This window comes from Eleutherodactylus coqui, chromosome 3 (assembly GCF_035609145.1).
Source record: "Eleutherodactylus coqui strain aEleCoq1 chromosome 3, aEleCoq1.hap1, whole genome shotgun sequence".
NCBI lineage: Eukaryota > Metazoa > Chordata > Amphibia > Anura > Eleutherodactylidae > Eleutherodactylus > Eleutherodactylus coqui.
In genome coordinates, this window is record NC_089839.1 from 45,209,725 (window position 1) to 45,225,598 (window position 15,874).

Sequence of the window (15,874 nt, forward strand, 5' to 3'; positions counted from 1 at the left end):
TGAGCCCAGCCTTAAAAAGCCTATACAAAATCACCAGAAAAAAAACAAACCTGCAGCCTGCTGCAATTGCAAAAAAAATATGCTAGTGACTCAAAAAAAGTTATTTCTTCTGGAAATGTAGGAGTACAGATTTAGCAAAGTTTAACTTGACTTAATGCATAATGCTAACTCTCTGTGCCACAGTTTATTTGCCCTTTCAATAGTTTTACATTGGCTGTATTAAAGAACTTGTCACAGAAAGTTATCCCAGCCAAGTTCTACTTTGCTACAACTGTAATTGACAAGTGACCACTCCCCTTTGTCAGTATGTTATGTCCCTACATAGTCTGACACGGTCAACACTGATTATACAGTGTCAAGATTTGTACGATTCATACATTTCCAGGAGGAATAACAGAGGAACAGCACGATGCAGAGTTTTAAGAAAAGTTGCCCCAGAATTGTATATGTTCGTTAGCCGGCTGTGTTTTTTTTTTTTTTTTTTGAAAGTTTTTTTTTTTGTTTTCATTTAGAAATTAAAGAACTTGAAAATAACATTAGAAAAGCACTTTCATTTGACAACCGAGGAGAAGAGCACAAAGCAGCAGCAACTGCATCAACGGACAGTCAGCTGACAATAACCGGAGAAAACGGAGAGAATGGGGAGCTGAAAATTCACCAGGCAAAGAGGATAGGTCTGGAGGATTTCAACTTCATCAAAGTATTAGGAAAAGGCAGTTTTGGAAAGGTAAGAAGTGTGAAGTTATCAAGAAGGGGATGGGGGTTAATAAGGGCAGTCTCACACCTGCCTGGGGTTCCGCTTTCTGTTTGGGGAGCAGGAATACCCTTGGCCGAATGGACGGAAGTGAACAGTGCCGAACGGACTCCATTGACTATAATGCGGTCTGTTGAACTTTCGCTCAGCTGCCCGGCTTTTAGACATGCAGCTTGCAGCGCTTTTGCTTTTGGTATTTTGAGCCGGATCTGCAGCGGAACCTCCGGCCCGAGGTTCGAAAGCAGATGTAAAACCACCCTAATAAAGATGGCTGCTTTCTCACAAAAAAAAAAACACTCGACCTGCCTATGTGTTGTGTGTGGTACTGCAGATCATCCCTATTCACATCAATGAACCTGAACCCTAGCTACACTACATGAAAAAAAAAAGCTATACTTACCTAGCAGGTGCCGTCTGGGTCCCTCCCGCTGGTCTCCGTGGTTTCAGCAGGCTTCCTTGCAATTCTTTGAGCCAACAGAAGATCACTTGCTGGTAACAGGGTTTGTAAATCCCCGCCTCCAGCAAATGATTGCTCTGATTGGTTTTTGAGCACTGCGGCTCAGCCAATCACTGCGCCGCTTAATGAAACAATCACAGCCATCCACATGGAAAATAGTAGGCAAAAATCCAAAATTTTTCCTTTGTCTTGGAGTTTTGACCATATTTCGGTCTTGAATTTATATGTTTCATGTGTTCCTCCATTGTGATTTGTGCCTTCCATTTTTAGGTTATGCTTGCTGAGCTAAAAGGTAAAGATGAAGTCTATGCTGTGAAGGTCCTGAAGAAGGACGTCATATTACAAGATGATGATGTAGATTGCACTATGACAGAGAAGAGGATTTTGGCTCTGGCAAGAAAACATCCGTACCTGACACAACTTTACTGCTGCTTTCAGACTAAGGTAACGTAACTAGTGATGTGTGTAATACTGAGCGGAAACTGACACCATCAACCATACCAGTCATAGCAATATGTGAGAGGTGTGTACTTAGAACACTAACGGGCAGTGCCTTAAAGGGGTAACTAAAATTACCGGCCACCTGGCCGTCTAGCCGGTAACTACGTAAACAGCTGCGCGCTCCATAGCTACCATTAAAGTGAATAGGAGCTACAGAAACGGTGCACTGTGATGCAATGAACAAAATCGCGGCATGTCCTGTCTTTGGGCGTGCCCTCGCATTGTTTTCAATGGTGCCGACACAGCATTGCACCACATGCTAGGTGCATGCGAGTGCGATGCGATGCAAGGTTTCCTTATTGAAAACAATGGTAAACACTCCGCGATCCCTACTTCTCTGAAGTGATGCGAGGCGGTTTTAACACAAAAACGCTTTACATCCAGGGGGACATTGCATGTTGGCAAGTGCGCTATCAGGACACGTTTTACGATCCGATATCGCACTAGCCCGTGTGAAATTAGTCAGAGGTAGCTATTACACATCAGTGTTTCTCCCCTGCAAAATGCAAGCTTAGCTACACTAATTGCAGCCAGCACCTAGACTACTCAGTTCAGTGACTAGGACAAATCCAGGTGTCGGCTGCAATCAGTGTAGCTACTTCTGCATTTTGCAGGGAAGACACTGATCTGTAAAGCTATTTTCACACGGGCGAGGGCGATATCAGGCCGTTATTCACGGCCTTATATTGCACTTTCCACCGTGTAAAAGCCCCGTCGATGCAAGGCGTTTTCATGTGAACACAGACTTGCATCACTACGGGGATCCCTTTTTTCCCGCCAGCGATGAAGGGATTCCCACCTCCCGACCAACGATGGAGGGATTCCCCAGCCGCAGTTGCCATAGCCGTGGCACTGGATCGCAGAGTTTTCCCATTGCTTTCAATGAGGCCGGCACTGCTGCCACCAGCTCCAGCGAAAACAATGGGCGATATTGCAAAAAGATAGAACATGCTGAGTGTTTTTTTTCCACGCAACATCGCGTGAGTGAAAACATCACAAATGAGAATGAAACCATTGAAAATGATTGGTTTCATAAATCTGCATTTTCACTCACTTTCGCATTGCGCGGAAATCGTGCCATTTTCTCGCCCATATGAAACCGGCCTAATTGTAGTCTAAGAAATAATGATTATTCAAAATGTGATTCAGGGCTTTTTCACACCAGCGTATATCGGCCATCATTTTCACGGTCGGCCGATATACGCTACCATCTGATGCTTGGATTCCAATGCATCAAATCACACAGGCACACTCCAGCAGTGTAAAAGCACCCAGCCGGGCGCTTTCACGCCGGACAGGAAAGTAACTATCTCCCTGGCCGGACTATGGCCGCTGCTATACACTCCTATGGGAGCCAATGACAGCAGCCGGAGAAGGGAGCCGAAGCGTGACTTCTAAACTCCCTCCCCTTCTCTCCTCCCCTCCGGCTGTTTGCATTGGGAGGGGGTGAAGCTCCACCCTGTTCCACCTCCCCCTCCCGTTGCTGGCTGCGGACAAGGGGAGGGGCGGAAGCTTAGCTCCACCCCCGTCCTGCTCCCTCCCATTACAAACAGCTGGAGGGGAGATGAGAGGAGGTAAACTGGCGAGGGGAAGAGAAGGGGGAGACAGCTTAGCAGAACTAAGCTGTCTCCCCTTGCCCGACTGCATATACGCCAAGCCCGTGTGTCACATGGTAGCGTATACCGTGAAAACGCCGGCCAATATACGCTCGTGTGAATAAGCCTTCACTTTGATTCTTCCACCTCGCAGCCAACTATACAGCCTATAAACCAGAATAATTGGGGCTGCGTTTTCATGGCCGGCTGATATACGCTACCATGCGATGTACTAGCTCGGCGTATGTGCCATCGAGCAAGGGGAGACAGCTAAGCTCTGCTAAGCTGTCTCCCCCTTCTCTCTTCCTCTCTCCTCCCCTCTGGCTGTTTTCAGTGGTAGGGGCCAGGGCTAAGATCCACCCTGTCCCACCCCCTCTCATTGCAAACAGCTGGAGGGGAGGAGAGAGGAAGTGAACTGGCAAGGGGGAGGGAAGGTGGAGATAGCTTAGCAGAGCTAAGCTGTCTGCCCTTGGCTGACTGCATATACACCGAGCCCTTGGCTGACTGCATATACACCGAGCCCGTGTATCGCATGGTAGCATATATCGGCCAGCTGTGAAAACGCCAGCCGATATACGCTTGTGTGAATTAGCCCTCACTTTGATTCTTCCACCTTGCAGCCAACTATACAGCCTATAAACCAGAATAATTGGGGCTGCTGAGTCTTCAGACTCAAAATTAGAAAGCATTGTTGCTAGGTGCTCAGAGTGCTACGAACTTTAGCCCTTGATACATGCATGCAATACAGAGAGAATAGAACCCATTGATTTCAATGGGTGGGTTCTTTTACATTCACGTATTTTTTCCGCACATTTCGGTCAAGCAAAAAAGCCTGCAGCATGCTCTATTTTCCTGCGCATTTGCGCACCCAAAGTCCCCATAAAAGTCAATGGGGATGTGCAAACGCACGCAAAATACACTAGGAGATGTGTGAAACACAGAGTAATTGAGCAGGAAAAAGAAAACCGTAACTCCTTAGAATTATTAGCCATTTCAATCGTTGCGCATTTTTTTCCACTGCGTAAATGAACATCGATCTTTTCACACGGCGATACTGCGTGCAAACAGCGCTCATGTGAACGAGCCTTAAAGGGAACTTGTCATTATCTTTGGTCATATTAAACCGAGGGCATGGTGGAATAGGGCTTTTGAATGCTATTGTAACTATATCCTTGGTAAACTCATTATGTTAGCATTTCTGTAGGAAATTAAGTTTAATCAGGGGTCGCAGCTAATTAGATACCTGGAGTCATTGGGGCGGGCACAGTCATGAAGTCATGGTTTGTAAATCACACCCATCCTGCGCTAGGCATGGTCCCCTGGGAATGCAGCTGCTAGCACTGATATTAGCAGAGGGGTTTGTGAATCACACAGGAGCTGGTGTGATTTACAGACCTTGACTCCACAATTGGCAGTGCTGTGCCCGCCCTAGTGACTTCAGGTATCTAATTAACATACTCTGCGGCCCCTGATTAATCTTAATTATACATAAAACGTTTCCTTTAATTTACAGCAGCTGTCTGGCCATTTACATTTTTTTCCCAAATGCTCAGAATGCTTTAATGTAATAAAAATGTAGTAATACTCACCTTTACGATCCCCCGCCACTTCGATCTGGTGCTTCGCAGGGTACCCTGCTGGCCTCCATACATTCTGGTCCCTGTTGGCGTGGACATGTGACCGCTGCAATCAATCAGTGGCTGTAGCAGGTCACCGCCGTGGTCAGTGATCAGCTGCAGCGTTCACATGCCCATGTTAACAGGGACCAGGAAGTACAGAGACCAGCAGGGGACCACATGAAACATCAGATTGTGATCGGTGGGGGAGCAGTAAGGTGAGTATTACTTCCTTTATTATGCTAGAGCGTTCTAAGCTATTTTTTTTATTTTTAATTCTCTGTGGGCGAACAACCCCTTTAAATTCAAAACTTTCTATCGTATCCTGGAAGACCACTAGATGGCAGCAGAGTGCTTGATAGTCTTTATTCAAGATCCAATACAATGATCTTCCCGATTTAGGTTAAACATATCCATAATGCACAAAATACAGTTAATATCATATTGCTTCTCAGTCTGGGATTCACAGGTCATCATGCTCAAATGAGCAAATATAGTTAAACATTTCTATTTTTTTATATGCATTCTTGCTTTTCTGATAAATTTAATTGCACTATACTTTCAACCAACTGGATAAATCAGTAGTATAAGTGAATCTAAGAAACTGTGTAATGCCTTTTTCTCCACTTATCAATCATTTCTTCTCATCATATGCCTCCTGAAATGATAATTCTGGGTTAACTGTAAGATCTGCCTTGAGACACTAGGCAGATTATCAGTTTACTGAGAGATCAGATTACAGCTGCTGCCCATAAATGTCTACGGAGAACAGAGGAGTTAAGAGGAAGCAACTGCATTGAGACAGAGCCACAGAAGCAAATACATTGCTCACCCCAGTGTTGGATTCACAGCTGCAGTGCTCAATACTGCTGTATAATGTCCTCCATGATGCTGGTCCCTATGAGGGTGTACTACAGAGAGGGAGAAGAGATTCTGTCTTCCTACGTGTGCAGTATAGGGGACACATCATAGCAGCTAGTCTACACCCACCAGCTTAGGGAAAACTAAGAATTAGAGATTCAGCCTGTAGAGAGAAAACCTGGTAATAAATGCAAGTGATATAATTGCCAGAATCAGTGTTACTCCTCATGTACACAGGGCAGCTTATTCTGAAAAGTTATCTGAAATGACGAATCAGGCTGAGTTCACACTAACATTTTGGGGGCTTTTACTGTTTTACAAATAACATTCGGGCAGATGCATCAAACAGATCCTTAAAAAAACAGAGTATGCTTTCCATTCAGTTCCATTTCACTTACGTTTTTCAGTATTTTAAATGGATCCTTTTTTTCGTACTCCTTAGCTTGTTCTTCTTCCCCGTTCGTTATTTTTTTCTCGTCGATACAAAAACAGAAAGGAAAAGCAGATGAAAACGGATTTCTTTCCATTTTTCTAGTCTCTCATGGACTACAATGTAAAGAAAATAATAAGATTTTGATGTGTTTTTTGAACTTGAAACAAAACAGCAGCAGTCTAAAAACGGAACAGGGATGGAAAATTGAGAAATGGGTTGAAACTGAAAGTCTTTAGTTTCAATGCATTTCTCTGAGCAGGGAAACTGAAATGTTTTCTTTCTGTTTTGCTGTTGCCATGATAGTTAGATGGAAAGCAGAAACGCTGGTGTGAAACAGCCCTAAGGCTGCATTTCCACGAATGTATATCAGCTCGGTTTTCATGCCGAGCCGATATACGTCGTCCTCATGTGCGGGGGGGGGGGGGGTGGAAGAGCCAGGAGCAGGAACTGAGCTCCCGCCCCCTATCTGCCTCCTCTCCGCCCCTCTGCACTATTTGCAGTGAGGAGAGGCAGAACGGGGGCGGGGCTAATTCTCGGAACTTAGCCCTGCCCCGTCCCGCCTCCTTTCATTGCAAATAGTGCAGAGTGGCGGAGAGGAGGCAGAGAGGGGGCGGGAGCTCAGTTCTTGCTCCTGGCTCTTCCATCCCCCCCCCCCCCCGCACATGAGGACAACGTATATCGGCTCGGCGTGAGAATCGAGCTGATATACGTTCGTGGGAATGCAGCCCACCTCTGTAAGGATCAATTTGATTGTAAAGAAAGGATAAACATGCTTAACCTCTATCAATAGAATAAAAGCCAAGAAAGAAGACCTTACTTAAAGGAGTATTCCTATCTTGGCTTTCATAGCTGAGATGGGAATTAGAGATGAGCGAGCACCCAAATGCTCGGGTCCGCGTTATTCGAGTCGAGCTTTTCGTAAAATTTGAGAGCTCTACTCGAGTAACGAACCCCATTGACTACAATGGGAGACTCAAGCATTATTGTATGTGCAATGCCGGGACGCGGCGGTGGGGAGGGGCCAAAACAGGCACGTCACAGTGGGGAGGAGCCAAAAACTGGGGCGGGGTTGAACACGGCGCGATGCCCGTTCGAGTAATGAGCACCATCGAGTACGCTAATACTCGAACGAGCATTAAGCTCGGCAGAGTATGTTCGCTCAACTCTAATGGTAATCCCCGCTATAGTTACTGGCCACCCGGCCAGTAACTACGAAAACAGTTGAGCACTTCAGCGCAGCGCTGTTTGCACAGCTCCTATTGAAGTGAATGGGAGTTATGAAGACAGTGTATCACGCTGCGCTACGCTGCTTCCATAGCTCTTATTCCCTAAATAATAAAAGCTATGTGAAAAGCACTGAAGGTGGTCAGAAACAGAAGGCCGGGTTTTCCCATCTCGGCCATAAAATGCTGAAGTGGTAATACTCCTTTAAAAGTAAAGAGTCTAACATTAGCTAGCTGAGGTTTGCTGTACTGTAATTGTATCCATTCTAGATTATCCTCTGTGAGCTCCAGGGTGATGCATTTTACCTATAGCTGTGAGAAATATTAGAAGTAATAAAGGGGTACGCAAACTCCTTGAAAAGAAAAAAACTATCGGCAAACTCTATAAAATTAACAACCCCCCCAACCCCCACTCTGTTCACCTATATAATCCCATTTCAATCCAGAGCAGAGACTCAGGCGGTCCCCCACCAGTTTTTATTTACTGGCCTACTGGTCTTTTTTCCGAAGATTCAGATTACCTCTTAATGGTTTTTAGCCTTTGGCTGTAATACGAATGTTCCCATTCAGTGACAGAATGCAGAGATCTTAGACATGCCGATGAAGCAGGTGGAAGGTATGTGATGGCGCAGCGGTGACAAACGGAGGAGAAGCCAGCATATTTTTTTTCTACAAAAAAAAAACAATGGTTAGAAGATATCGCTCCATAGGGGAGCTTGTTATACTTAAACGTTGCACAGAACACTACATATAGTTTTACAACACGTTACATGTAACACTCAAGTGCATCACCTTTAACCCTTTCCAATCCAATTTGTATCCTGGTTTTCCTAGGGGGCTTACTCTTTTTCTGCTGTTATACAACAGCGCTATCTGCTGGCTAAAGCCAGTATTGCATGAGGTGACACGTTGGATAGGCTCCAACAGCAGAGAGGCTGGCAATATACAGTAAGAGAACCCCGACGGACATCTTCCAACATTGGAGCTGTACAGCCTTAAATCATAATGTCTTCAGACGTCAGACAGTGGATTGGAAAGGGTTAATTTGGTAACAGCAAAACATCCCACTGAAACTGAGGCCTTACTTAAACACTTCAGGGCCACCCAGAGGGCTTAGTCACACGGGCGTTTTTACGTGCGTATATATGCACGTAAAAACGCCCGTGTGACTCAGCCCTTAGAGCCTATTTACACACAAAGATGATCACTCAAAAGATAACTTTTGAGCGATCATTTCGCATAAACTACTAATTGGTACTGATGCCAATTAGTAGCTTATTAATGTGTGTGAGCCACCTGGAGCTATTTTCAGAGAACAGCAGGTGGTCTGTTCTCTGAATACATTCCCTTTGTTCTGCAGCGGGGCTGACAGCTAAAACAATGTTATCAGCGCTCCCTGCGGAGAACACAGCATCATGTCCCTGCTATCAGCTCTTCAGCTGAACAATGGATTTTATGCCGAACATAAAATCATCGTTCGGCAGGTAACTGAAAGATGGGCATATGTGCATGCAACAATTATCGCTCAAAAGATGGCTTTTGAGCGATAATCATTGCGCATAAAGGGGCTTTTGGACTATAAGCGTCCAGGCAATCCTTATCTACCTTTACAGAGATGTTTTAAAATGTCCTGCTGTCTGTTTCTGTCCCTGTCGGTGTGCACACCTATTTGTTGAAGACCAGCCCCACTTACATGGGAGTCGTCTCTTCCGCGTCATCTTCCTGTCTCTTGGTTGCAGTCTGGCAGCCTCTGCTGCCTTCCATCTGGCTGCATGCTGTCAGTCATCAGGGCCCTCTTGAGGTCACTTTGCTCTCTAGCATCTCCCCTGGTCGTCCACCAGCATGGGGGTATGGCTACACATACGGCTGTGATGGTGACGGCCTCCGTCACTTCCTCTGTTAGCTGTCGCTGATGCTTCACACAGTTGGTGCTGCTTCTCTCTTACACTGCTGCTCCCTGTGCTGTGCTATGATGCTGCTGTGACGCAGCTTTAATTCCTTATAAAGTGTGCCTGAGGCACTGAGAAAAGTCCAAAATATCCCTAGCCTTTGGCTATATCTTTGGGGCGGTGATGCGCTATCTGCGTCATCGCCCATATCACCGAAGAAAGTTGAGTCTCCCTTCAGTACTTGCAAGTGCTTTCATTCTCTAGCACTCATAGTGCCTCTCTTACTCTCTCCCCTCTGCCTTGCTAAATCTCTGGCAGGAGGAGGTGGAACTTAGCTTGACCATGGGGCTGCTGATCCGAGTGGCTTGCAGCCGCTGCAGTGTAGAAGGGGGTGCAGACACACAGGTCTGCCTAAGATCTGTTGACAAAAATCGGTAGAGTATTGTCAATCAAGACTATTTACAAAGTCGCTTCACTTTTTATTTGAAATGGTTGCTGCATTGATTTTTGCACATCACGTTGTCATACACCAATGATCACACGGTGGTGCCGCGAACTAAATAAATGGTAAATTACCAGTAATGCGAACGTTTCCAACCCAATGCAGATAAATGTGTTGTCATTGAAGCCGCGACAGCCAGCATAATCTTACTTCATGTCTGCCCTTCGTGTTTTTCTTTCTGTGCATTTTAGGAACATTTATTCCAGGAATGGAAATTAATGAATCTAAGTATAGTGCGTGCTCTCTAGGGGGATGGAGAGAAAATAAGAAACCACAAGATTTAAACAGCGTCCAAACATGTTTAGGCTCTTAGATGCATAGTACTGCATGAGTTTGGAGTTACGAGGTGCATTCAAGTTCTAAGGTCTCCTGATTTCTTCTAAAAACCTTTCACCCCAGAAAGCTGAAAGTATTGTTATTTCTCCTTCTTGACTTACACATTTTTCACAACGCCGATGTCATGATCACATGGCTGCTGCAAACCCTTCTTTAGCGGTCTGTTTGGTCTACCGGAAAATCGCTGGTACAAGAGCAGCACAACTGCAAAATATGTGACCATGGAGAGTGTCCTTCATCGTTGGAAAAAGCCAAAAATTACTAGGGGCAAAGTCAGGTGAGTTCGGAGCATGAGGAACCACTTCAATGTTGTCATGAATTAGGACCGCCCGATGAGCTGGGGCATTGTCTTGATGGATTTGCAGCTCACACCTTGAGGAAACTTTCCGCATCTTCAGGTCTTCACGTAGGCTTGTGTGCACATATCCTACGGGAATGCTGATTTTACAAGCAGTCTTTTCCGCTAATCAGTCGGTGATCCTCCATAACAACCTGCCCCACTCTCGCAATCATCTAGTTAGAACGGCGGGTACATGGCTGAGGCTCCTTGGTTCATTCTCACACACCGTTTGGTCTTCTTTGAACTTTCACACACACAAACATAAATTTTTCACGTCCATGATATCTTCACCAAGACTCACGCAACTGATGATGAAGGTCGATGGATGTCATTGCACGCAACTTAAGGTGGATATTAAGTATTGAAAACGCTTCTAACTCCAGCCGTTGTCACGTGGGTTCTGTGCTCTGGATGATGCCGCCAGCTGTCTTGCTCATCCCCGAAAAATGTCAGCATCTTCTATAATGTGACCCATGTTTCGATCTGCCTCTATCCCCAAGGAAAAAATTAGGAGACCTTAGACTCTGAGTAGTCGAAAGCTAACACACAGAAATCTGGCCAGTACTAATCGCACACAACACGACACTGTACATAATAATTATATTATACACGTCCCATTTGGTATATTGTAAGATTTTTTTACACCATTTCATGTCAATACTGTTTTTTGTAGCTTGGACCCCACAACTCCAGCGCCGCATCTCCCATTATCCCCACCTTGTCTTCTTACAAGCTGCAGTCAGTCTGCAGATGGAACACCACAGACAGCTGCAGCCAATCACAGAGCACCACTGATTCCTGTAAATAACTGCAGCAGTCTGTGACATGCCCTCTACAGACTGACTGCAGCCTGTAAACAGACGCAACACGGAGAACGGGAAATGCGTTGCCCGAGCTGTGGGGGTGTGGGACGGTTGGCTATAGGTTGTTTTATTATTTTTACCCATTTTGGTTAAAAAAAAAAAAACATGGAAAATCCCTTTAAGATTCTCAATCCCTGAAACATCTGAATGGGAATCTGTCATCAGACAGGCCCTCTTTAAAGCAACCTTTCAGTTCCAGGCAAATCAAGATGATTATACCGCTTTTCTGACTGCCTGATGCATACTGTCCCTTGATAGTCTAAGATGCTACACACTTCTCTGATTGGCCAGCACTGCTCATGCGAGTAGCACTGACCAATCAAGCAGCATGTAGTGTCTTACATCAGGTAGTCAGTGAATCAGTGTGCCATCTGGTTTTGTCTGGGACAGAAGGGTCACTTCATTAAAGAACTCTATAAGATGTTCTCTGTAATGTGATTCAGCTGAAGATTTTGCACCTATTGAACAGCACCCCAAACTCCTCTTGAAAGACCAGTGCCATATGCTAATTAGGGCACCTCCTGGGCTGATTAGCTGAGGCACCATGTGGCAGTCAGTCAGGCTTTGACTTCCATTGTTTGTGGATCTCATGTCAGCCACATAGCTAACCTGTATGCTACTGTTGTGTACTCCCTTCACTATAATTTCTGGGCACCTGCATAAGAAATACCTGTTCCTCTAGAAAGCACAGGCAACCTTTGTTATGCAGATGCATGGGAATAACCAAGGGAAGAGCTATAGTCATACACTGTACCCATTGTTTAATTTACCTTCTAGACATTGGTTGAGACCTGGCCTAAAATTAAGTGACAGAAATACTTCAGCGTAAGATCGATCAGCCAGCCAAGACCTGGCGCACTACAGGAGGACATATCATGCTCCGGTTGGAAAGTCTTTACTTGCTGAGAATAAGCCTTTCCTTTACTTAGGGCGATGAAAAGATTGTATGTACTTGTTAGGTAGTTGATTGCAAACATCTGCCTTATGGACCATTGTTGTGTACGTCCCCCATGACCACATGTTCTGTCTTTCCACGTGACAATGGAAGTCGAAGCCTGATTGGCTTCTTTGCCAATGAAGATGCGACACAGATAGGGTCAAGACACTACATGCTGCTTGATTGCATGTGAGTAGCGTCGACCAAAGTGTGTAGTATCTTAGAATATCAATACACAGTATGCATCAGGTAGTCAGAAAAACAGTGCAATCATCTTGGTTTGTCTGGAACTGGAAGGTTGCTTTAAAGAGGGCCTCTCTGATGACAGATTTCCTTAAAGATGTTTCAGGAATTGAGAATCTTAAAAATTTTCCATGTAACTTTTTTTTAACCAAAATGGGCCAAAATATTAAAAGCTGTTTATCATCTACTATAGATAGTGAATGGAGTGGTCATCACACCATTCACTTGTTTGACTTGGTGACTACTGTTCTCTCGATCCCTGAGAGTCCCAGTGGTCAAAACTCCAGTGGACAGTTGATAGATGATTTTAACGGGCTAACACTTTTACTGTCAGAACCTGCAACTCTCGGGGCCGCCGTGCCCGCACCACCGGTCCTGCCACCCGGGCTACAGGAGTGCGGCGGAGGGGAGCCCCGGTTCTTGTGATCTCCCCGGGCCGCTGTAAGACTGGTCGCCGCCGGGTTGCTAGGGAGGCAGCTGGTGCTTCTAGTCACTTGACTACCAGGCTGGCTTCCCTAGTAACGGTCTGTGCTGCAAGACTGGGGGCGTGCCCCCAGCACCTCCCTGATTAGCCCTGCTGCTGTCAGGCTCCCCGCCCCAATCAGCTTCTGGGGCGGGAGCACTGACAGCATTTAAATATGTGTGCTTTCCTGTCAGGCCTTGCCAGTGTTAGTTTGGTTCTCCAGCTGCACCCGCGTTTATCCTGACTACTCTTGTGACCTCGGCTTTTCTGACACCTGCTTTTGGACTTGACTACGTTTTTGCCTGACCCCTCCGTACTGCGTACCCTCTTGTTGCCAACCCGGATTGTCTGACCATTCTACCGTTGTTTTGTCTCAGTGTCTGTTTGTCTTCCCGTGTCCCGCTTCCCGAGTGAGGGTAGGGACCGCCGCCCAGTTGTCGCCCTGGGGGTTAGCCCAGGGGGGCAAGTAGGCAGGGACAGGGGTTGCGGGATATCTCAGGGACCCCCATATCCCGGACACTGTCCTGACAGTAACACTGGCCGAACGAGGGTCAGACCCTTGCATCCGCCCGGCAACTTTGAGCCCCTCGATGGAGGCCGTGGCGGCGTTAGCGGACCAGGTCCAGGTCCTTACGACCCTTGCCCAGGACCTAACAGCCCGCTTGCAGCCACAGGAACAAGTGGCAGCTGCAGGTCCCATGCAGCCCTCGTCCGCTCCAGGAACAATGTCAGAACCTCGAGCCACGCTTCCGGATTGCTTCTCCGGAGAGAGAGATCAGTTTTTTGCATTTAGAGAGAGCTGCAAGCTCTACTTTGATCTCCGCCCCCACTCCTCTGGTACTGAATACCAGAAAGTGGGAATCGTAATTACCCGCCTGAGGGGAGAGCCCCAAAATTGGGCTTTCTCGTTACCGGCTGGCTCTCCCCCCCGACTATCCCTTGACGCCTTTTTTTCCGCCTTGGGTCAGATTTATGACGAACCCGACCGGGCCGGCTACGCAGTCTCCAAGCTTCTGGCCCTGCGACAGGGTCGCAAGATGGCGGAGGACTACTGCGCTCTATTCCGCCAACATTGTACAGAGTCCGGGTGGAATGATGCCGCCCTAAAAGACCTATTTTTGACCGGTCTGTCTGAGGGTCTTAAGGACCTACTCGTGGCCCACCCGGAGCCTAGAACCCTAGAGCAAGCCATGTCGCTGGCTATTCGAGCCGACCGACGTTTGAGGGCCAGACACGCCGCTCGGACCACCCCACTCCCCACGCCTACTTCTTCGACTGACCCGACCTTTTTACCTCCCACCACCGAGGCCATGGAGCTGGGAGCCATGAACCCCAAGCAACGACGGGAATACCGCCTGAAGAAGAACCTCTGCTTCTACTGTGGGGAGCCGGGTCACCACATTGCTACCTGCGCTAAGAAGCCACGGCAGGAAAAACTTCCGCTCCTAGGCAGTTGTCGGGGGGACTGTCTAGGAGCCAAGGTACTCCCTGTGTTGTCCAAAATGTTATTGCCTTGCACCCTAGAATTTCATGCTTTCCACCGTACTGGGCAAGCCTTCGTTGATTCTGGGGCTGCGGCTAATTTCGTTAACTTTAATTTCGTTGCTCAACTGTCCGGGGTTTTGTTACATTTAGAGACTCCGATTTTGGTTTCAGGAGTGGACTCCACTCCATTGCAAGCAGGGGTTGTTAATCTGGTTACCCCTGAAGTAAGGTTTACGATAGGAGCCTTACACGTGGAAACCTGCACCTTTCTAGTGATGAGAGATCTGTCTGTGGACGTCGTCCTAGGTCTCCCCTGGCTCCGGGAGCACAACCCGGTAGTAAATTGGGACACGCTGGAACTGGTAAAGTGGGGTCCCCGCTGTGCCAACCACCTTTGTTCGGTGAAGGTGGGAATCTCCACCTGCGAGGGGAGCCCCCTACCAGATTACCTCTCCGAGTTTTCTGACGTGTTCTCCAAACAGTTATCTGAAGCTCTGCCCCCTCACCGGGAGTGGGACTGTAAAATCGACTTGATTCCTGGGGCCAAACTTCCTAAGGGCCGCATTTATAATGTTACGGTTCCAGAGAGAGAATCCATGAGGGACTATATCCAGGACAGCCTGGCCAAGGGACACATCCGGCCCTCAGAATCCCCGGTGGGTGCCGGGTTTTTCTTCGTTGAGAAAAAGGATGGGGGTCTCCGGCCCTGTATTGACTATAGAGAGCTAAATAAAATCACAGTCCGAAACCAGTATGCTCTTCCACTCATTCCTGACCTCCTCAACCAGGTTGCTGGGGCCCGATGGTTTTCTAAACTTGATCTCAGGGGAGCATACAACCTCATCCGCATTCGGGAGGGGGATGAGTGGAAAACCGCTTTCAATACCCCCCTCGGTCATTTTGAATACCTAGTTATGCCTTTTGGATTGTGTAACGCCCCCGCCATTTTTCAGGGGTACATGAATTCAGTGTTTCAGGATATCATGGGGGTGTTCGTTGTTGTATATCTAGACGACATTCTGGTCTTTTCCTCCGACTTGTCGAGTCACCATACTCATGTTCAGACTGTGCTAGCTCGACTCAGACATAACAAGCTGTTTGCCAAACTCGAGAAATGTGTGTTCGGGGTACAAAAGATATCATTCTTAGGGTATATCATCACGCCATGCGACTTCCAGATGGATCCTGAGAAGGTGAAAGCCATCACGGAGTGGGCCCAGCCAGGTTCATTGAAAGCCCTTCAACGCTTCCTCGGCTTCGCCAACTACTATCGCAAGTTCATTAAAGACTTCTCCGTGGTGGCTAAACCTCTAACGGACCTCACCAGAAAGGGGGCAGATGTGAGGACCTGGTCTTCTGAGGCCCTGAGGGCCTTC

The 15,874-nt window shown here is 47.0% G+C and overlaps 1 protein-coding gene across 1 annotated transcript in view; it reads left to right on the top strand.

The window, feature by feature from the left end:
* PRKCE (protein kinase C epsilon) overlaps positions 1-15,874 on the top strand; it is a 331,438-nt gene that overhangs the window by 196,816 nt on the left and 118,748 nt on the right. Inside the window, exons 9-10 of the mRNA XM_066595547.1 lie at positions 513-727; positions 1,482-1,655. Coding sequence (XP_066451644.1) covers positions 513-727; positions 1,482-1,655 — 389 coding nt within the window. The remainder of the gene's footprint in view (positions 1-512; positions 728-1,481; positions 1,656-15,874) is intronic.